This window comes from Vulpes lagopus, chromosome 16 (genome assembly GCF_018345385.1).
Source record: "Vulpes lagopus strain Blue_001 chromosome 16, ASM1834538v1, whole genome shotgun sequence".
NCBI classification, from domain to species: domain Eukaryota; kingdom Metazoa; phylum Chordata; class Mammalia; order Carnivora; family Canidae; genus Vulpes; species Vulpes lagopus.
Window position 1 is genome coordinate 8988566 of NC_054839.1, and position 22541 is coordinate 9011106.

Below are 22541 nucleotides of genomic sequence, written 5' to 3' on the forward strand. Positions count from 1 at the left end.
GACCAATAGGAGCAGACTGATTGACACAGTAGGAAGACGATTTGGGGGAGGAAAATTAGAGGTCTGGGTCCCAGGTCAGAGCTTGACACTATTTTGCAATCTAACATGGCACAAGACACCCGACTTTTCAGGACCCAACTCCCCCCTATTCAAAGAGAGGTGAGTGAACAACGTGCTTTTCTACAGCTTAACTCTCTGATGTTCTATCATTTACTGACTTGTTTTTTAAGTGTCACTTAACTGAAATTATTTAACAAACCTTCGCAGCATTAAACATTAACACAGATCTTTTTATATGGCACGGTTCATTATCATGCCAATAAATGATTAATTACAATTCTCTGACTGAGCCAATAATTTGGCAGTACTTTTATGATTCATAATTTGTGTGTGTTGTAATGTCACCTCTGAAAACTGACAAACTAGCATTTACTGTTTTTTATTGCCTCTCTGAGGTGGCTTTTGAAAGAGACACCAAGTGACACATGGTTAAGAAGGGTTTAAAAGTTTGACGTGGTTGGATTAGGCATTATTTATCTCCGAGGAGCAGAAGATCGGCACTTTTGTGGACCTCTGTGACTATTTGAGCAACAAATCCAGCAATGAATAATTCAACGGGCTGTTCGGCCAATGCCACAGTTTGCAATGGTGCGTCCTGTGTGGTAACTCAGAATAACTTCAATGACATCCTCAGTGTGGTACTGAGTACTGTCTTAACCATCCTCCTGGCTATGGTGATGTTTTCCATGGGATGCAATGTGGAAATCAAGAAATTCCTAGGACACATAAAGCGGCCATGGGGCATATGCGTTGGCTTCCTCTGTCAATTTGGAATCATGCCCCTCACGGGATTCATCCTGTCAGTGGCCTTTGACATCCTCCCTCTCCAAGCCGTAGTGGTACTCATCATGGGATGCTGTCCTGGAGGAACTGCCTCCAATATCTTGGCCTACTGGGTAGATGGCGACATGGACTTGAGGTAAGATATCTAAGCCTCTGCATACTGCAATCACATGCCTCTACAATGTGACAATCACATTGAATGAATCTTTTCAGAAGCCTATGTCACTGTGATGTCCACCTGATCTGCCACTGATCTAGGTACAGCTGAAGAATTAAACAGGAGAAAATAAATGCTTTCACTCACCTTCCTGTACAACTGCTTAGCTCTTGGAATTTGGGGGTTATATTTTGTATTTGTGTTTTTTAATCTAACTCAGCTAACAGGGAGTTGACTAATCACTGCTTACCTTTGGGAAAAGATTCGAAGTTTTTCAAAAATGAAATTCTAAAAAAAGAAAGAAAAAGAAAGAAAGAAAGAAAGAAAGAAAGAAAGAAAGAAAGAAAGAAAGAAAGAAAGAAAGAAAGAAAGAAAGAAAATTCTGACCCACAAATGTACCTGAGGAAGTTTTCCTCGTTGGTATCAGCAACAAAACAAAACAAACCTTTCTTTGTGGTGATGAGAATCTCTATGAGCAATCATGAAATCAAAATGTTCATTTAACAGTAGAATCTGTGCTGAGATGATGGTCAGCTCTACAAATACAGCTAGATCTTTGAACAAGCTTTTTCCTGGTATAAAGCCTTAGGAAGAATTTGTGTATTTACTTCACTTCTACTGGCATTAAAAGAAAAAAAAAAACCTGCAACAGCTTTTTTTTTTAATTATGCTTACCTTACTATAAAATAAACAGAAATGGTTTCTCTGCTTCCCACAGAGTAATCTAAATTGTAATGTTTGCCCAATTCATCCCATGCCAGTCTGAACTAGCAGTGGGGGAAAAAAAAACTGATAGAAATAAGATGACGCATTAATGCGATGAGACTGAGAATTTTAATGCTTTAAGTTGAATAGAAAAATGTCTTTGTCCATACCTTACAATTCCTCATTTCCCGGGAAAGGTATGCATTTCTGCAAAGCAGCCAGGTGTTAATGTAACATATCTTATTAAACACTGTACAGTAGGCAATCAGCTCTGTTAATCACCAGCTACTATACTCAGAAGAGCAAAGCTTAAGATATAGAAATGTAACCACTGCAAAATGTAAAACTGTACTCCATGTTGATCCAGTGCCTACTGAGCAACTGGGAGCCTTCCATCTCATCTCAGCTGGTGCTGATCCTCCCAAAGCTTTAGAAGAGCCATACAGACTATGCGTCTGCACTTCACATAGTTTTCACTTAAGGAAATACCACATCCTCCTTGCAATAGATTTTTTTTCCTAAGGAAGGCCTGTAAAGAATGCAGGGTGGCAGGTATTGCTCAGGTTTAGTTAATCTGTGAACCACCATATAGCAAAAGGTTCTTTTAGGTTTCAACTTAGTTTGATATGGACATAAGCACACAGAGGTGACAATTCCCAAAGCCAGTACCCTCTAAACTGTGGAGAGGGGCCTGAATTAAATATGGGACTTTGATGTCCGCTGAAGAGCTTTTACCTAATATTTGTAACTTTTCAACAAAATGGAGGTCTTATGCCTCAACATAATGCCATGTATAATCATTTTGTAAGATGGAAAAATATGCATGATGCTGGGTTATTTGGCTGTTGAAACAGATTTCATTCCGCAAGCTAAAACTGGAGGGACCTAATCTAAAAGCTCCAACTTACACTTCTCTGTGGTTTTAAGGAAATCGTATTTGTCTTGAAACAGATGATTATGTAATCCTATCTACCTCATATAACAATTCCTGTAAAAAAATAAAATATTAAAAAATAAGAACCAGAGTAGAATTTGAAACCCTGGTAGAAAACAGCCAGCTGAATCACTGTATATGAATTGTTATATTCATAACAATTCACAACATAACTCAGCAAGTCAAAATAATCCCTAAATGGGACATATGGCATTGAAATTTTTAATTTTCAATCTAAAAAGTTTGTACTCCACAGATCCCTTTTGTCTTGCAATAACAAAATAACACCAACAGCTCTGGTCCAGCAGTGATGCTAGCAATTCAACCTATCCAGAACTCAAATAAGACCCAGTAGAAGACTACACACCCCAAATACATCCTGCTTAATCTCATAAATGTTCCTTACACAGGACCTTCTTATTCTCCTAATCCTAGAGTTCTATTATGCAATTTCCCAGCACCAAGGATAAGAACTAAGAAGTGGAGTGGGGAATGAGGCACTAGAGGGGCAGGCCTGTGTCTCACAGCAGCAAGTGGCCCAGAAAGCCTGACCTCAAGAGAGAAAACCAAAAATGCCTGCAAAGCAAAGAAGGCAACTCACAAGACACAGCAGCCTCTGTATCATCACTTAATCTACAGCCAAACAGCTCTATAAACACAATGACCCAGAAGACATGGCTGTATTTTGGCAGAGCGAGTAATAATGTTTATCACAATGCTCATAATCATTGAAAGGAGCTAAATTCTGCTACTATATAAGATGATGACATTATGCATTGCATATGTTAAAGGAAAAACTATTCAAATATTTCTCTAAAGCAAATTTAGAGATTATCACCTCAGCTGTTGGGAAATAGTTCTCCAACACACTCTATTCTTCTGGAGTCAATTCTGTCCTCTAAGAACTTTACCTTCTCCACTTCCACTGGAACTCTAGCAATGGCAGCCAAGATATGATCATTTATACCAACAGGTATCTGTACTGGTTACTAGTTGCTTGAACGGCTACCACACAATCTAAGTAAAACTACTCCATCTACATTGACTTTCTTGGATGTGGTTTCTGGGAGAAAAAAGTAAATAATTTCCCCCCAAGGACCCTGTCCCCTCCTCACCCCCACTCCTATCTCTCACTCACCACATTATTCCCCCCTCACACCCTTGTGTCCTCCTCTCCCCCTCATCCCCGATTTCCCTCACCCCTTCATTTCCCCCTACATTACCTCATCACTCCTCACCCCTACCATTTCTTCTGAACCTGGGAAGCACTGCATTTTGCAATCTCTAGTGAAAACAAAAACCAGCAAAAAAAAAAAAAATAGCAGACAATTATCCTTAACAAAATTATGGACCTTGTTCATTGAAATACAGCAAGAGATATTTCAACTCCTTCTCAGACCATTCTAGCCTAGAAAATTGTTGCACGAATTTGATTAGTGTACAGGTGTTTTCTCCTGCTCTAGCTATGCAGTGGGCATCCTATGAACAAATGTTTCTGGGAGAAATGAAGGTGACACCTTCAGGTAAATCTGCTGGTGACAGGACCCATAGTTCAAGGGACAAAAGAGATGTCTGTTTCTTTTGTGACTGCTATATTCCCAGAGATCCTCCATTTTCAAAACCTCGTTTCTTAGCAGTGGCCTCAGCCATGCAAGGACTTTTCCTTCTCATTTTCCTTTCCTTGACTTCTTTGGGAAATCCCTGCTCATGCATCCTTTCCTCCACTTCTCTCAGTTCCTTCACTACAATCTATTAGCTGCATTCCCTGTAACTATTGTCTAGTGCTAATAGTTTCTAGATTTTCCTTCCACATCCTTTATTTTCTGGCTAAAGATTGTTGCATTTTTCATCTTCCAGATAAGTTTTCATGGTTTTTTTTAGGTTCAAGATCCCAAACCTCTGGCTTATGACAAATTCAAAGCAGTCTCTCCCATTTAAACCACATAAACGCCCAGCTCCTCTCTACTCTAAGAACTAGTCTAACAGTATTGGACTTTTTCTGTTTTTTCTTCTAAGTAACCAAACTTTGTTTCTCTATTTACTTTTATTTTACTAGCTAGTATTGAGTTGGCACTATTATGAGCCATACTCAGTACAAGTATTCCACATAATTCTAAGAGAATTCCAAGATAATCCTCTTGAGGCCAGTACTATTATTTTCTGCATTTGACAGATGATAAAATTAAGGCTCAAAACCTTTACCAAGGTCACAGAGGTGGTATATGTCAGAGTCAGAATTTGAATCCAGACCCATCCACTTATCCCTATCCAGACTCTTAATCTTTGTTCAACATTGTATCTATTGCTTATCACATCCCCAATTTCTAGCAACACCTGTATACACTTTGTTTGATCCTTTGAATTTGGTGTTTCACTTCTAACATGATAAAAGTCTTTGCATTCCTCATCACTGACTTCACCAAATTCCTTAACATTTACTGAATTCTCACTTATTGTTTTTACTTCTAAAAGGAAAAAAAAGAAAACAGTTATCCCCAGTGATTAATAGAGCTAATGCCAAAAATTAAAGACAGGAGATTTTTGCTTTTCTTACATATTTCCTCATTCCAATATAAATTCATGATAGTATTTCTATCATTGACATCTATATATTTCTTATAAAATTTCAGATTTCATTCATGTAAAATGATTTTTTTCTTTTGCTAATCTGTTCTTCTACATTGCTCCCCAAAATTATGACTTGTGAATTTTTTAAATATTTTATTTATTTATTCATGAGAGACACAGGCAGAGGGAAAAGAGGGCTCCCTGCAGGGAGTCTTATGCAGGACTCATCCCAGGACCCTGGGATCACAACCTGAGCCAAAGGCAGACACTTAACCACTGAGCCACTCAGGTTCCCCTACCTTTGAAATGTTTTTCATCTCATTTTGAGTGTTTCGATATTGTTCTCATATGAGTTCAAATGGCATCAACTTCTGGCCACCTATTCTCTTGTATCTCTGCAGTGCCTCATGGTTAAGATGGCTTGCTAAAGCTAGACCATTCCCTTCTCCAACTGCTGACTTGTCCTTCTTCATGGTCTTCAGGAAACCGTTCTTGCCAAACCCAAAACCATGACGCAACTTCATAAATTGCCTTAGCAATAACTCAAAATTGAAGCTTTTGCAAAGATGTTTGAAAGAAAAAACAAAGACAGAAACATACTTCCTTCTAAACATATTTCTCATAGTTTAAAACAAAAAAACTCTTGGCCTTCTGTTGGCTATACGATCCAGGTAGTGAGCACCACTCCCTTTGTGCACCCCCTCCTGTTCTCTCCACTCTGGAAAGTACATCGGACATACTAGAATAAAAGTAATTTCATTATGGTGCTAACTAATCCATTCTGATTTATTTTTTAAGTAAAAGATAAAAAAGAGAATGTCAAAGGAAGGGTATTTACAAAGTAAATAGAGTTTACAAAGTCCCATATTTTTATTATAAGTAGGACTCCTTACGAAAAGTATTATTCTGGTTTAGGATTCTTCCTTAACATCTCTATTTTGTATCTAAATTAAGTCAACCTGTCACCATAATAGATGGAACTTCTTGAAAACGTTTTATATACATCTCTAGCATTGGTTGGTGTTATACTATTTTAGCTCCACCAGACAAGTATTTTTTTTTCCTAAAATCTTTAAACACATTTTAAGTGAGGTCATCTCCAGTTTTTAAAAAATGATTATTAAGGAAGTTAAGCCCCCTGATAAATATTGCCAGCTTTTGCCAAAACTGTGCTTAGATACATTAAAACAAAATTCCTCACCTCTAGCTGTTTTCCTTAGAATTGTGTAGTGTGGTTGTTGGTTTTTGTTAGGGGCAGCGGGGCGAGGGAGGGGGGCACAGATAATGTAATTTCACTTTTTCCTTCAAGTTCACATCTAATACCTTTAAGAAATTATTACTCTGATAGTCTCCATGATACAACTTCTGGAAAAAGAACTTTCAGAAAAATTTCTCCAGTTTCCTGATTCTGTATTTTGCCAGAACACAACACACACACACACACACACACACACACACACACACAAAGGCAGGCACACACACTATGGCTGGATGGCTAATACAGTAACTGACTTTTAATAAGAGCCTTGCATTATTCTATACTGGACTCGTTGGGTCATTAGTCCTCACAGTCTATGAGGTGGGGACGATCTTATCTTCATTTCACAGATAAGGAAGCTGGCAAAGGGAAACCAAGTAAATTACCTGAAGACTGTAGTACTTATGTAGTAAGTGGCCACGCCTGCTTCCAGCCCGGGCAGTGTCTGCCTTTAACATCTGGCCCAGACATTTAACAGCTCGGCTCCCCAGGAGGAGAATGTGCCTCTGTGTATAGGGCCCTTTGATGGGACCAGGAAGACCCGCTACCCAAAAACCTCTCTTCCATCCACTGTCACATTGCTGAAAATAGCACCATTCCGTATAAATTCCTCCGTATCAAAAGCCAAAGATACCCAGCCAGATTTGCTCACTAAAATACAGATGCTCTCAGGAGGAATGGTACAAAACCCTGGTTCTTCTGAACACACATTTGGTAAAATTTCTTAGTGGAAATAGAATCCAGGCCTCCCCTGCCTGCTTACATGTCTCCTTTCATTTTTTTTAAGTCAGTTTCCTATTTATTTTCTCAAGCCATAGGCATTGGGGCAATAATCTGTTTACCTTGGAAAAAGACACTGAGGCTCCCTCTCTTGGACATGTGTTCTCCTCCAAGGTCCCAGGGAGGCCTGTCTCATCTCAGTACAGACAGATGCCGCAAAGCTCCTAAAGTTTTGGCTGGTGTAGAGGTGTTTGCTCTTCTCTGATTGGAGGTCCAAAGGGTGGCGTGTCCAAGCACCTTGTAACTTTTTAAATAATGAATTGAAGCAGTTATTAACTATCTTCTTTGATCCTCGAGAACCAAGGGGGAGGGAGGAATGACCCAAGACAAAGTAGAAAAACAAATCTGGATCTCAGCATTTTGCTCAAGGCTGGGACCTGTACAAAGATGGGCACGTGTTTGTGTCCATCCATCAGCCTAGATGCTGCTGCTGTTGCTGGAGCGTCTTTTGTGGGACTTCCTAATCACAAATTGCACCGTGAAGCAAGCTTTCCCCCTAGAAAGCCCAGCTGGACGAATCAACCTGCCCATTTCCTTTCAGCATCAGCATGACTACATGCTCCACGCTGCTCGCCCTGGGAATGATGCCGCTGTGCCTCTTTATCTATACCAAAATGTGGGTCGACTCTGGGACGATCGTCATTCCCTTTGATAACATAGGTAAGTCATCCCCCTGCAAGATTTCTGGATATCCCGCTCCTATTCTCTGTTCATCGTCAGGCCAGGCTCAGTCCTAGCTAGTATTTACCTCTGGCACCAGCAGCAGCGTTGACCAATCCGGATTTCATTACAAGTCACACCTGCATTTGAATACGGGTTGGTAGAACCTAAATCCCAAACCTTGATCCCTAAGGAAAACCTGCTTTTACTCCATTGAAATCAGCAGAGAGAGGGGCTGACTTAAGGCACAGCCACCTGGACCTGAGGAAGCCAAGATTGCTGGGCCACAGGGTGCTCTGTCCTTTCTGTAAACCACAGGACAATTAGTTTATGGGAATAGGAGTTTGCTCCCAGATACTCAGATTGAAGAAATAGAGAAAAACAATTTTTCCACTAATGATTTAACACTAGGGCACCTCATAAGCAATCATGAGTGTGACCCTGGGAAACTACCAGATAAAACATAGTGTAGATAACACCCGACTGTGAGCCACATCTTGGTTTAGAAGTTGATTGCCTGGCACAGTCTGTATACTATGCCCCAGAAGTCAGATCTGCTAGTCATGACTCTGTCTCCACTCGTTTTGCTCCCAGATGTTAACACCCACCCCAAAAGGGCTGTGTTTCTGTTTCTGGGACAACAGATGACAGTAGAAAATTAAGTTGGGAATCAGGGCCAAGACAACACGGTTCCTGGCCTTCCCAAACCAGGCATTTCCCACAGAACCGTAGTCACAAAGGATGAGATACAGGTAAGACGGTAGATATCACCAGGTACATGGCATGCAGCATAGTCTTTATTCAGCTGACTTTATTCAGGGCTACCTCAGGAGGTATGGGTGTCCACTGAAGGGAGCTTAGCGTAAGCAAAGCTAGATGGCGACTCAGAAGGATATTTGTAAAGGAATTCTTGTTGGCATGGGAAGCTGGACTGGCTATATCTAAAGTCCCTTCCATCTCTACGAAAGATGCTTCCCTGTGATACTAACAGGACTGAGGTCTATACAACTGAATTAGAACAAACACTAATCTGGGACAATCTGTATTGACACACCTTATTCAGTATGGGATTTCTCCACACTAGGTCCTTCTACTGACCTGAGGAACTCTCTCATATCAGAGATAATCTCCTGTGAATAAGTTTTAAGGTGACCCTACAGAATCAATCACCTGCTATGCCTCAGGCTCCTTAACTCTCAGTCTGCCCCCTTGGAGGGCACCTTCTTTCAAGTTAAATGATGTAGACTGCTTGAGTAGTGTGCACTGTAGGTCTCTCAAAGAACCTGTCTGTTGAGTAAGGAGTTTAAGTCTGTATTATTTAGTGTTTTAAAAAATAATTTAAGCTTTAAAATATTCTCCTCTAGTTCATTCCTGCCTGGAAAACACTCCATGGCCTCATTGAATAATTCTAACTCTACCATGAATGACTTAGAGCACATCCTAAAAATAAGTCTTTTTAAAAAAGAGAACATGAGAAAGAGTCATTAGCACCTGAGTGGCAGCAAAGATCAGGGCAAAAAAGAAAATAGAAAAAAAAGAGAGGGCACCCCGGTGGCTCAGCGGTTTAGCGCCACCTTCAGCCCAGGGTGTGATCCTAGAGACCAGGGATAGAGCCCTAAGTCAGGCCCCCTGTATGGAGCCTGCTTCTCTCTCTCTCTCTCTCTCTCTCTCTCTCTCTCTCTCTCTCGGTGTGTGTCTCTAATAAATAAATTAAAAATCTTTTAAAAAAAGAAAAAAGAAGAGGAAAATACTTTTGAAAATGTTTAATGAGTTTGAAAAACAAGCTATTAACTGCTTCATCACCATTTTGCCCAGGCTTTTTTTCCACCCTAACCTTCTTACTATTGGCTTTTCCTAGTCCTTTAAGAAAACAACCTAATTACTTCACAGGTTGTTCTCACTACTTTTTAGATGAGGAAGCAAAGGCCTGGGTGACTAATTTGTCCTGGATGAGCAGTGAGCTGGAAGTGCCCTCTGGTCTGTGCATCCTCTCCGTGGGCAGGACTGCAAGCCTAGGCTCCCCACGATGCCTGCCAAACTCTGCAGGGGCCACACTCTGGCTGAGCCCTTCCCATGGGGATGTAGGGGTGGAGGAGGGTGGCCGCAGCAGATTGCTGCCCCAACCCCCGCCCTGGCTCTGCCATCTGTTTAAGGGTATCTAGCACCATGAACTGTGCACCTGCTTCATCATCTAATTCCCATGGCAGCAGCATGAGCTAGACACAACTCTACCCACCTCACAAATGGGGAAACCAGAGCACAGAGGAGCTGGACAGTTTGCATCATCCCCACAGTCTGTAAGGTTCCACTCTGAGTCCATCTGGCCCCACACCACCCTGTGACTGTCCACCTCTCACTTTTATCCACCCTTCTTTCCTCCCATACCTGCTCTGTGAACTCTATTAAAGGCCAATTTAGGGTTCACATGGTATAACTGCAAACAGATGATTTCCCATCTGACTGGACAGGCATTTGACACGGGGAGTGGGCAGGGAGTGGGGCAAGGGTCAGAGGCACGTCAGGAAATCAAGAAGAGGGAAAACAGCCCTGAGAAGGAAAGAGAATCTTTACCCCCACTGAAGAGTCAAGAGTCCTACCACCCCACCTCTCCGGGTGGGAGCCACACACTCTGAGTGCGAAGAAGGGCAAAGAGTATTGAAGGGTTTCTTTTTTTTTTTTCCTCTGGTCAACTTGTGGCTCTGGAAAAACTGTCTCTGGCCTCATCTGGGTGAGAAAGGAAACACAATTTGGGCAGGTGGTCCTGCCTGCATGCTTATCCTGCAGCCTTGAGCTGCCAGGAAGAGATAAAGACCCATTGGGAGGAGCCCAAACCTGGTGAGGCAGGGTCTCTCCTTTCATGGAGCCAACACATTAAATATATATACATTACCAAAAACCTAACCACACTGACATTCCAAGCCCAGTATTTGCACTTAGATTGAAGCTACCACACTACAATCAATTCATATCAAGAAGGTTTTAATTTAAAGCCTACAGACTTTACACAATTTAGGGAGTAGTCTGGACACCCGGGGAAGGAAGTCTCCTCCCACAGTAGCAGGATATAAGGCTACCCAGAGGAGATTTTTCTGGGGGCTCTTACCAGCACATCTATCAACGACTCTTCCATATCCTGTGTTCCACCATTTTCTCCCCACCCTGTCCTTCCCCCTCCCCCCTTTTTTTTTCTGCTATAGGTATTCCTGGCCATTACTTAATCCCTTTGAGTAATTGCTGAGAAAAAATAACTGCTGACCTTTATATTGTCAGGAGGACCAGAAGACTACAAAGAAATTATGTTTTCATCGCTGTTGTGATCATTTTAAATTCATATTTACAGCCCTGGAATCTAGATCCATTCTCCAGTCCTCATTGAATCTACTCCAACACTAAGCAAAAACCACTCTCAAAATCTCATTATTCAATTCCACTTTGCCCTACTGCTTTAAAAGGATATTTGAAAAAGAAACAGCCCATGAGAAGTTCGAAGCTGTTGGTACTATATTATATAAAAGCAGTGATTGGACCAATGAGTGTTAAGTAACATGGAGAAACAAACCACATGTCATGGGAACAGCAGTAAATTTAACACAGGGAAATTGAAGTATGACTCTTTTATCTGGCTGGGTGAGCACGTTCCTGCAAAGAATTATAATTACTTGAGAGGTCGCCAAATATATTATCTCACAGAAAATTTAAAGCGTGCTTTTTCAACCTCTTCTCTCACCTCTCTGCTATAGATTTGAATAACCGAGCTTGGTCTGAGCCAGAAGTCATTGGCCCATAAAGTGCCTGGAGAATTTTGAACTTTTTGTTTTATTTCTGCTACTGTGAAGTTAACAGGCAGATGTAAAATATCTGGGTAAAACATACACACAAACTTTAAGAAGGTATTTTTCCTAGGACATAAAAACCCAAAGATCAAAGAAGCCAAGATTCTGACAAATTGAAACGAAGAGTGTCAATATAAAGAACTCTAAAAAGGATTTATATCTTCCATATTATCAGTGCTCTGCCAGTAATGTTAAATTATTTGCTGAAAAAAAAATAAATTATTTGCTGGAGTGGGTGAAAGAGGAGAGTTTTGTTGTTGTTTCGCTTGTGTCTGTTTTGTGTGCTCAAGAAGGGAGACCCATCTACTACCTAAGCCTCTTCCAGGCTGCTTACTCTTTTGTCTTCGTCTTCCCTGTACTATGTGTGTTCTGCTGATCAAATCTCTCTTCTGTCATTTTTAGGTACATCTTTGGTGGCTCTTGTTGTTCCGGTTTCCATTGGAATGTTAGTTAATCACAAATGGCCCCAGAAAGCCAAGATCATACTCAAGGTCAGTGTCCCATGCCATAGGTTGCTAAGTCAAATGCTCCACAGTGTGAGTTGCAATAATAGATCTCTCCAGCCACTAAATTTATTTTCTCATCATATTATAAACCTCCATCTGGGGAGACTTCAAGTGTTAGATATGCCATCCACTCTTCTACAATGCCACCTATAAGGCGGCACCTGACCACCCTTCCTGGCCCCACCTACAGGGAAGAATTCTATCCCTACTTTGAGATATCAAACTCAAACACCACCTCCTGCTTTTACCCTACCCTGCACTCCCATGGCACGTGGCTCTGATCTCTGTTCTGTGGGTTGGTGTTATAAAATAGACCTAGGTAGCTGTTTTCGAAAACATGTTTCTTTATCTCTGAATCCATATGGCCAGTCCAGTACCTGGCAACTGGTAGATATTAGTACCCATTAATAATTAGTAATCATGCATTCCCCTTCACCAGCTGTATTTGAGCCAGGTGAGATGGATACAGATAAAAGTGGTATAGATAAAACACACAGATGATGTAAATACCCAGACATTAATACAGATAAAGATATAGATATAGATATAGAGGTACATATACCCCACTGATCAGAAGACAAAATAAGCTAGGTGGCTTTTCTTTGTTCCTTTGGATCCCCCCTCCAAAAAAAAAGAGTTATAATCCCCAAATTTTTTTAGTGTGAAACGGAGAAAACGGTAATAACAGTGGTTTTGTTTTCATATGCTTTTTTAGCTTTTGTAGAATTTTATATCCCCTTTCTCATTATCATTATAACAAAAAGTGTCTAGGGCAAGATTTTATCCTCAATTACAGATGAAGAAACCAGGACTAAGAGAAGTTGTGTGACTTACCAAAGGAACTAGAGCAGGAGGAATTGAATCAGAGCAGGAGCTCTTGTTGACTGGGCTTTCTTCCCCTCCAACAGGATAATTTGCAAGCTAGAACATCTTCTTCAGGCTAATGGAGCTCAGACATTGAAGGTTCTGTTATTTTTTAAAAATGAGAACATGGGACAAGCACCAGAGTTTCTGGTGGGCTCACCACAGTCATCAGGAAAGGAAAACCCAGAGTGGTGACTTTGCTATCACAATGGTTAAGTCCACTTGTATCTTCCCTCCAGATTGGGTCCATCACGGGGGCAATCCTTATTGTGCTCATAGCTGTCGTCGGAGGAATTCTATACCAGAGTGCCTGGATCATCGCTCCCAAACTGTGGATCATAGGAACACTATTTCCTTTGGCTGGATACTCTCTAGGGTTTTTACTGGCTAGAATATCTGGTCAGTCCTGGCACAGGTATGGTGTTTTGATAAGTCAGACTGGGAAGTTTCTTCTTGTAAAAGCTGTTGTATGCATTTGTTATGGGCTGCTGTAGGGGAGGACCCCAGACAATGTGGCTTAAACAACAGAATCTGCTGTCTTACAGTTCTGGAGGTTAGAAGTCCAAACATCAGCATGTCAGCAGAATGGTTCCTTCTGAGGGATGTGAAGGGAGTCTGCCCCTTGGCTTGAAGATGGCTGTCGTCACATTGTATTTTTTCTATGAATGTCTCTGTGTCCAAATTTCCCCATATTATTTTCAATCATATTGGATGGGGGCCTACCCTAATCACTTTATCTTAACTAACTATATCTGTGATGACCCTATTTTCAAATAAGGTCACATTCTGAGGTCCTGGGGGTTAGGACTTCGGCAAATGCATTTGGGAAGACACAATTCAACCCCTAACAGTTGTAAATACTGATAACAAACTCAAAATCTTTCACCTATAATAACATTCACCCCATTTCTGAATATGTCATGATACAGACTCATTGATTCCTCAATTATACTAGTCCCCTAGGAAGAAAATATTGACCGCCTCTGTGTTGCTCAAATGCTTGGGGACCATTCCCCATACAATGCACATTGAGCTCTTACAGTGTCTCACATTCTTAATCTCCAAGCATAATAACTTCAACAAAAGCACTTAGGCTGGCCTTGTCACACACAGGGGCTCCTCCAGCCAGCAGTAGGATGGACTCATCATCCCAAAGTGCTGACCTTAGAACTGGGTTCAGCAAATGTGAGTCTGGTACCGAGTAAAAACTTTTCCTCTCCTACCAGTGTATCTGAATCCATGGGCAAGTGTCAGAGTTGGAGCATGTATGAGATTGAGAAAGAGATCAGCAGTAGTGGATAGTGAGGAGTGTTACCTGTCCTCAAGCTGACCTAGCTTGCACTCTGACCTACCACCTCCGGACCTTGGGACCTCAGAACAGGCTTTCACTCTTCCTCTGACTTTTCTCATTTGTAGAATGGGGGCACTAATACCTACCCGATAGATTTTTATCATGATTTAATCAGAAAAACAAAACCACTTAAAAATAAAGGAACTCTAACAATATTCTATCTTGAGTGTTTTCTCAGCCCCTGCTCTATGCACTGCACTGTTACCAAGGGCATAATTGAAAAGAGTGAAATGAGCCCACTTTGAATTTATGGAACACTGATATAAATGATCCTACTCTTTTCATATCTGTATTTTTTTATTTATATATACCTGCTTTAAACATATATGTATTGCTCAATATGCAATTTTATTTATATTAAATATATTACCTTTTTAATAAAGATTATAACATAATATAAATATTATCTTTATATATAAAGATATATATACATATACACACATACACATATATAAAGATACACACAGACATATAATATCTGTATAGATACATAAGGATATATTCCACTGCTCAGGAGGCAAAATAAGCTAGTAACTGTTCTTTGTTTCTCTGGACAAAAAAAAAAAGTTATAATCTCTAATTTTTTTTTAATGTGAAAAGGAGAAAACAGTAACAACAGTGCTCTGTTTGCATATGCTTTTTTAACTTTGCAGAACTTTTATCTCTTTTCTCATTATCATAACAATCATAAAAGGTGACTAGAGAGGGTACCTGGGTAACTCAGTCAGTTAAGTATCCAACTCTTGGTTTTGTCTCAGGTCATGATTTCAAGGTCCTGGGATGGAACCCGAGTCAGGCTCCCTGCTCTGCTTGTCTCCCACTCTCTCTGCCCCTCTCCGATCTGGCTTTCACACTCTCTCTCTATGTCTCAAATGGATGGATAAATCTTTTTTTTAAGGTGATTAGGGCAATATAGAATATTTATATAGTATATATAGCATATAATGACACATATTAAGAAGTTATATATCTATGTAGTATAAATAAAAGTTTATGTTGAATATATACATTAAAAGCAGATATAAATATATAGACATGTATGTATCTGTTCTCATATCTGCTTTTTTTTTGAAAGAGAGCACACACGTGCACATGTGCAAGGGGAGGAGAAAGGGAGGGCAGAAGGAGAGGAAGAGAGAGAATCTTAAGCAAGCTCCACAGCCAGCACAGAGCCCCATGAGGCTCAGTCTCACGACTATGAAATCATGACCTGAGCCAAAAGCAAGAGTCAGACGTTTAGCCAACTGAGCCACCCAGGCATCCCACATTATATCTGCTTTCAATGTTATACAATAACAAAGCAAAAAATAATGACAATAAAAGCACAAATCCTTGTAACATGTCTCACAGGTGCCGGACAGTTGCTTTGGAAACAGGGATGCAGAACACTCAGCTGTGCTCCACCATCGTGCAACTCTCTTTCACCCAGGAGGAGCTCAATGTCGTGTTTACCTTCCCACTCATCTACAGCATCTTCCAGCTTGCCTTTGCTGCAATATTCTTAGGAAGTATGGAATAATGCTAATCACGTTGTCACTGATGACGTTCCTCTTTGAGAAATCCTTGAGTTGCTAATATGACATTTTTTAAATAACCTTTTTGTGGTGGTGAATTATAGAAATTAAATTAAATTCCCTTTATGTGATAGCAAAATAAATGGGTGGAAAAGGCCACCTGTAATGTAATCATGACTTCCCAACTGTGGATGAAAACATTGCAATTTTGTCAGAACTTTTTAGTAAAGATTATTTTTTTATATTTTATATATTATATATTTACATATATTTTATATTTATGTATTTTATTTATTATTTTTTAATGAAAAGTAATAGAGTTCGAGTCTCTCCACTAACGTTCTTTTTCTGAATAATTAGGGAGGCATATTAACCTGCTAGGAACATTTTACTGTGTGCCTTTCTACATGCTTCCAGGAACCCCAACTGGTCATTTTTTCCGAAATCATCATCTTGATATGCTTTGTAAACATGGGACATTTATCTAAAAAAGAGGTATACAAGGGATATTTATCAGGCTAAGTCATGCTGGAAGACAGATTTTTGTGCATATGCATGTGCACATGTATTAAGTAACATCCATATAATTGGAACAGTTAAAACAAACATGTTCCTTATTTTAGGTATAAGGGATAGCTTGCCTGATTTTTAATTTTACTTCACTGTAGCATATAGCTGGGATCCTTAGCCCCTGCCACCTGCTGGCATTCACCTAGTTAAAGCTTTCCTTCATTTTGTTCTCCAAGGACTAATATGTTTAACCTTTATATTTAAACTCTATTTTTTTTCTAAATAAGAAGACTGGTGTCTTAAGCTTTATAGCTTTTTAAGGGAAGTTTTATAGTGAAGGTGAAAGACAAAAATAATGTGAGTGTTAAGTTATAGAATGCCCAGAGGTCCACTGTTGTTTGGGCTTGATTTTACTTTTTTACTCTGCTCCAATAGGTATTCCACTTGCCTATGGTCACTAATCCTTCTCTGCAGTCCTGTCTTGAACTCTCAAAGCAGAGTTTTCCAGAGAAAATAGACTGGTTGATAGAACACTTAAGTGAATTTACTAGTTGAATAACTAACTCAAAAGGGACTCATAGAAAAGCTGAAGGAATGATGGAAAGGCAGGAACTGGTATTGGTCATACCTTCCCACATTTTTATCAGTAGGAATAAAGATGAGGAAGTCATCTTTATTAATTACATGCATTGCCTTGGAACATATTTTGGTAAAAGGATTAGAGGTCTAAATTTGTTTTTTGGAACAAGTAAAATAAGGAAAGGAGGAATGGGAAGACACAGAAGGAAGGAGAGAGCAAAGAACAGAAGGAAGGAGAAGCGAAGTAAGGAAGGGAGGGAGGAAGTGAGAGAAAGAAAGAAGGAAAGAAGAAAGAGAATAAACAATTTGGTTCAATAAAATAAGCAGCATGTGTTGGAGAAGTCCCAGATGAAAACAGTTTATAATAAAACAGTTGAGCTATTTTAATTAACCACAAGCTCAATTCAATAGATTCAATAGCTCAGTAGCTTCAGAATTAACATATCACTAAAAGCTCAGGGACCAACAAAGAGACGTGGATCTTGACATATTAAGATCTTTGAAGCAGGCCACTGTCTCTCTCAGTTGTGTATCATGACAATTAACATTTCCTGACCACTAACTATTCTTCCAGGGCCATACAAGGCACCTTACTATTTCATTTAATGTTCACATTCACCCTCTGAGATAGACAATATTACTATATCTATTTTAGGTGTGATATTCAAATAAATAATACTTTCTCTTCCTCTGTTGACTTTGGAACCAGTTGAGAAGTAGAAGAAATATCAGATATTTAGATAACAAAATAGCATTCTTATTACAGATAGAGCTTAATTAGAAAATGTGGCTCAAAATTGTGACCAGATGGGCTTATTAAACCACCCCCTCCACTGCCCCATACATGTGCCCATATACACACACATGCACTGCTCACCTCCCCTCACCAGGGAGTCTTCCCAGGTGAGCTGACCTCAAAAATATGCTGAGAAGCCGCTGCCACCAGGGACTAGTAGCTTCCTAGAAAAGAGGAAGGCTGGTCACAGATCAGCCAAGGCTCCCACTTCGTGGGGAAGGAATGAGTGAAGTCAGGAGAGACGAAGTGTTATTCCAGCCCAGGTCTTCCCGCAAAGAGCACTAGACCAGGGTCCTGGACACTGTGCCTTAGCATGTATCATATTTACTGAGTACACAAAACAGGTGTCCACTACTGTCTGTTCTTGGTGAGCACAACCTGTGGGGCCGATGCCTGCAGATGTCCTGTGAGCAAGTACCTACCCCCTGTGGTTGTGTGTCAGGTCTTCCTGAGATACAGCCATCCATGGGGGGCTATGGAACTCAAGAATGGGTTCTGCTTTCTCCAACTAGCCTGCAGCTTACAGAAAATGCAGGCTGGTTTTGATTCATATATTATAATCACTGTCCAAAGAAAGATTGCAGCTAATTGTTAGGAAACTTCACTAACCTCCCCTGTATTGCTTTCTAGTTTATGTGGCATACAAGAAATGTTATGAAAAAAACAACGCAGAATTTCCAGAGAGCAAAGACAACGAAATGGTCTCTGAGTCATCGCTCTATAAGGTGAATGAAGGATTTCAACCAGATGCAAAGTAGACACGAAGTGGAAAAAAAAGAAGAATTCTAAAGTACATGCTTCCATGATAAGATTTGTTTGTTTTGATGGGATATTTGGCAGGAAAAAGTTAAAGTGAAAAATTTAAATTTCAATTGAATCCATATATTGGTTTTGGTACCAACTGACTGGTGGTCCAAATCCTTAATGTGACAAATATTTATATATATATATACTGTCTTTGTTATATATATACTGTCTTTGAAATATGCCCAAGAAATATCCTCAGGCCTCCGACTAAAACTGGCATCAGTAACACTGAGAACCTCGTAACTCCTGAACTGGATTCTTACCTAGAATCTCATAACCCAGAGACGAGCACCTGACTTTTTTGTATCTTAACATAGATGCAATGAATTATTATTATTATTATTGTTATTATTATTATAAGTGGCCAAGATTTTCTTCAGTATTTGATTGTAAAAAATTGAAGTGAACATCTTCCACTGACATATTAATTATTACTTTGAAATGTTGCAACCTATTTATTTATATAACTTTGTAGTGTAACATGGACAAATATCTGACTTCTTGTATTTGAAAAAAAAAAAAAAAACAGCCTTCTTCAGTGACAGCCCAAAAGCAAAAATTAGAAAAAAGAGTTACTAAATAGAATTCAATCACCAAATTAGAATCAAGCCCATAACTCATCAGTGATATTTTATACATTGGTTGCTCTGCCTCAAGAGTCCAGTGATGCCACTAGATGTTTTAGGAAAAGCAGAATTCTTTCCTATGGCTTGATTTTGGCAAAGAGCTCTTTAAGCTCTTCCTCGAGGGATTTCTTCAAGGTTTGCCTGCAGGAGGTAGGTCTGTTCAGTTCATGGGAAGGCCCCCATGGTAGGCATCATGGAGCAGGGAGAGTACAGGAGGCCCAAAACCTGCAGAAGTACTGGAAAAAGCGCCACTACTCTAGTGGGTGAGTTCAGTTCAATGGGAGAGCATGGGAAATGCAAAGAAAAACACAAATAATGAAGACCCACTTGAAATGCATGATAAGAGTCAGTTAGATGTGCACAAGTGCATTATCAATAAAAAGAATTAAGTCAGGGAACCACAAGGGAAGTGAGCATTAAACAGTAGTTAAAAAAGAAGACATGCCCAGGGCCCAGAAGTAAGAAAGGCGTTGCCAGGTGAGTTCTCTGCATGCTATGAGTAGGTGTCACAAGAGGAAGCAGGGAAGATTTGATCAATGGCAGCAGAGTTTATTGTCAAGGGGGAGACAACTGGCCACATGCTAGATCTAATTTAATTCCTTTTCCTTCATTCTGCCACAACAGGGGGGCACATTCTTAACTCACTTCATAGTGGTTTAGTTCTGTTTTCCACTTGAGCAGTTTCCCTGCCTCATAGATTTTCTTTTGGATGCTTTGGCTCTAAAGGGCCTTTTGTATTCAGATGACATGAGTTCAGATCCTGTTGGGGCTCCTCAGCATTAAAAGAACATGAAGAGCAATTCATAGCTTTTAATGGAGTGTGAGGAATCTGCTTTTATTTTTATTTATTTTGGGAGGGGGGATCTGCTTTTAAAATTGTAACATTTACACCTTTTTATACAAGGTTCATATTTACAATTGAATAAATTTCCTATTTTTTTCTCATCATTACACAAATATATTAAAAGGAAATAAAGATTTTTATTAAAGGCCAGTAGGGGAGAGGTGGTACAAATTTTCCATTAGGGAGTTTCAAAGAACAGGCTTCCGGTGGTGCCAAAGGAAGACTTTGGGTTTGTCTGTTAAGTACTTCCTATTCTTTCCTCATCAAACAGACAACAGGGCAGGTGCAGTAAAGCCATACTGTGAATTCCTATCTTCATTTCAACATACCCAGAGTCAAGGGCCCAGATGCCAGCAGCTGAAGCAAGCAGGCTTTTCCTCCCTATAGATCCAGATATGTGAGTCAAAACTTGGCTTTCTTACATAGTATAGTATCTTGTGAGTTGCGGTTTTTTTCCTAATGTGCTAGAGGGAAGAAAAATAGCTGAGCTTTGTAAAATGACAGCTCTCTATTTTTAAATGAGTTTGAAAAGCCGATTAAATTATGTATTTTATTGCCTCTGTGAATATCATATTAAATGAATATTTTATTTTAAAGCCTTGAATAAATGAAAATAATTTTTGTAATGTTTGGTCTATTTGAGTCTTTGTGACAACTGTCAAGATTTCTTTGCTGTGCAACTGTAGAGATATAAATAAGATGGAGTTTCTCTAATATTAAATTGTTCTTTGAGTGGTGCCTGAAAGAAACTCTTAATTAAATACTCAAATAATTATATCTCCCACTGATACAGATTGAGATTGTCCCCAAGCAAATCATACTGGGGGAGCATTAATCAAAGACTTAAAAACAGTGTGACAATGACAACTGATTTAAAATAATAATAAAAGTATTACATATACTTACAAATAAGACTACCATCACCTTTTATGAAAAATTTATATAGAGTAATATATAAATATGAAAATGAATATATATTCATTTTGAATATATATATTTATATGTATAATATATAAATACATTTAGTGAGACACAGAGAAAGAGACTTCAATTATGGTGCCAGTGCATTAAAATCTCTCACCAATAGGATTGAAGAATTCTGGATATAAGCCCCATCTGACCCCTCAAAGACATCACTCTTTTGTCCTTCTAGGAAACTTGACTCTCTTCTAGCAGGAAGCAATTTATCTTTCTTGGGATATTTGACAACCCATCACCTTTCAAGCATTTACCTCTTCAAAACCACATTGGTTTAGAACAAGAGTCTTCATACTATTTTATGGGTACTCCTGGGAGTTCATGAGATTGTCCAAGGAATATGCAGGCATGAACAGGGAATCAGTTTCCATTTCTTCAATTTCCATATGTACTCACTCAGAACTTCCCTGCTTGAGATGCCCCAGTGTTCCATATGACCTGGGTTCTCCCTCTGCACTTCCCCTTTCCTGGAAGAGCTCTTCCCCTTGAAAACAAAAGCCTACTCTAGCCACCCCTAATCTACCTGTGGTGGATAGGCCCTGAGGGACAGACTTTCGGACACCAACTAAAGGAACAATTCAGAAAATTAGTGTCTGAGAAAGGCTTATTTTTTTAATTGATTACATATCTATTTAAGACTTTAGGAATGGATTATTTTTGCCTGCATTGGAACATTTTGAATATAGAAACATGAAGAAGTGGAAGTGAAGACAAATTTCCGTGAAACTGCTAGCACTTCCATCTCCACCTTTTACCCCCCCGCCAAAAAAAAGCCTCACTCTTGAGAATAATCCAAACCCATATTGATATATTTGTTAGAACTGAAAAATGAAGTCAGATTTTTTTTCTGACAGAGAGAAAGTCTGATTTGGCTGATTGGTTCAACAAGGGCCTCTGTTTTGCCAATTAGGAAATATGAAGGACATTTTTCATTAATTAGATTAGCTGAATCTGTAGTTCCAAAGTTTTTAAAAAATATTTAAAGCATGTGGTAATATAGAGAGCATATTTTAAAAATAATTGACCTAGAATATATAGACTCTTACAACCCTATAATAAGAAAGTAAGTCAATTTTTTAAATGAGCAAAAGAATTTGAACAAATGAGCAAAGAATGGCCATAAAGCAAATAAGCACATGGCAATGGCAAATGAATATAGGAAAAGATGCTTAACATCATTAATAGTTAAATAAAGACAAACTAAAACCACAATAAGGTACCACTTAATACCCACAAAATAGCTAAAATCAAAAATTACCGATGATAGCAAGTATTGATGAGAATATAAACAATAACTCCCATAGACTTCAGGTGGCATGGTCACTTCAAAACCAGTTTGCAGTTTCTTATAAAGTTAAGCAACCAGTAACCATATAACAGCAGTCTCACTCCTAGATATTTACCCAGTTACCAGAAGTAGAACACAGT

General features: G+C 39.4%; 1 protein-coding gene across 1 annotated transcript; it reads left to right on the forward strand.

Moving 5' to 3' along the window:
• The first annotated feature begins 352 nt into the window (after positions 1 to 352).
• SLC10A2 (solute carrier family 10 member 2) lies at positions 353 to 20932 on the forward strand. Its single transcript, XM_041731326.1, has 6 exons — positions 353 to 979; positions 7787 to 7905; positions 12141 to 12229; positions 13348 to 13523; positions 15810 to 15967; positions 18489 to 20932. The coding sequence occupies exons 1-6, from the start codon at positions 603 to 605 to the stop codon at positions 18614 to 18616; spliced, it is 1047 nt and encodes a 348-aa protein (XP_041587260.1). The 5' UTR covers positions 353 to 602; the 3' UTR covers positions 18617 to 20932.
• The last annotated feature ends 1609 nt before the right edge of the window (positions 20933 to 22541 follow it).

Bases quoted from the DNA above. Each gene is read 5' to 3' on its own strand.
- SLC10A2 (XM_041731326.1), top strand. From the start codon at position 603: ATGAATAATTCAACGGGCTGTTCGGCCAATGCCACAGTTTGCAATGGT. The intron at 980-7,786 runs GTAAGATATCTA...ATTTCCTTTCAG, and splicing joins GATGGCGACATGGACTTGAG to CATCAGCATGACTACATGCT. The intron at 13,524-15,809 runs GTATGGTGTTTT...CATGTCTCACAG, and splicing joins TCTGGTCAGTCCTGGCACAG to GTGCCGGACAGTTGCTTTGG.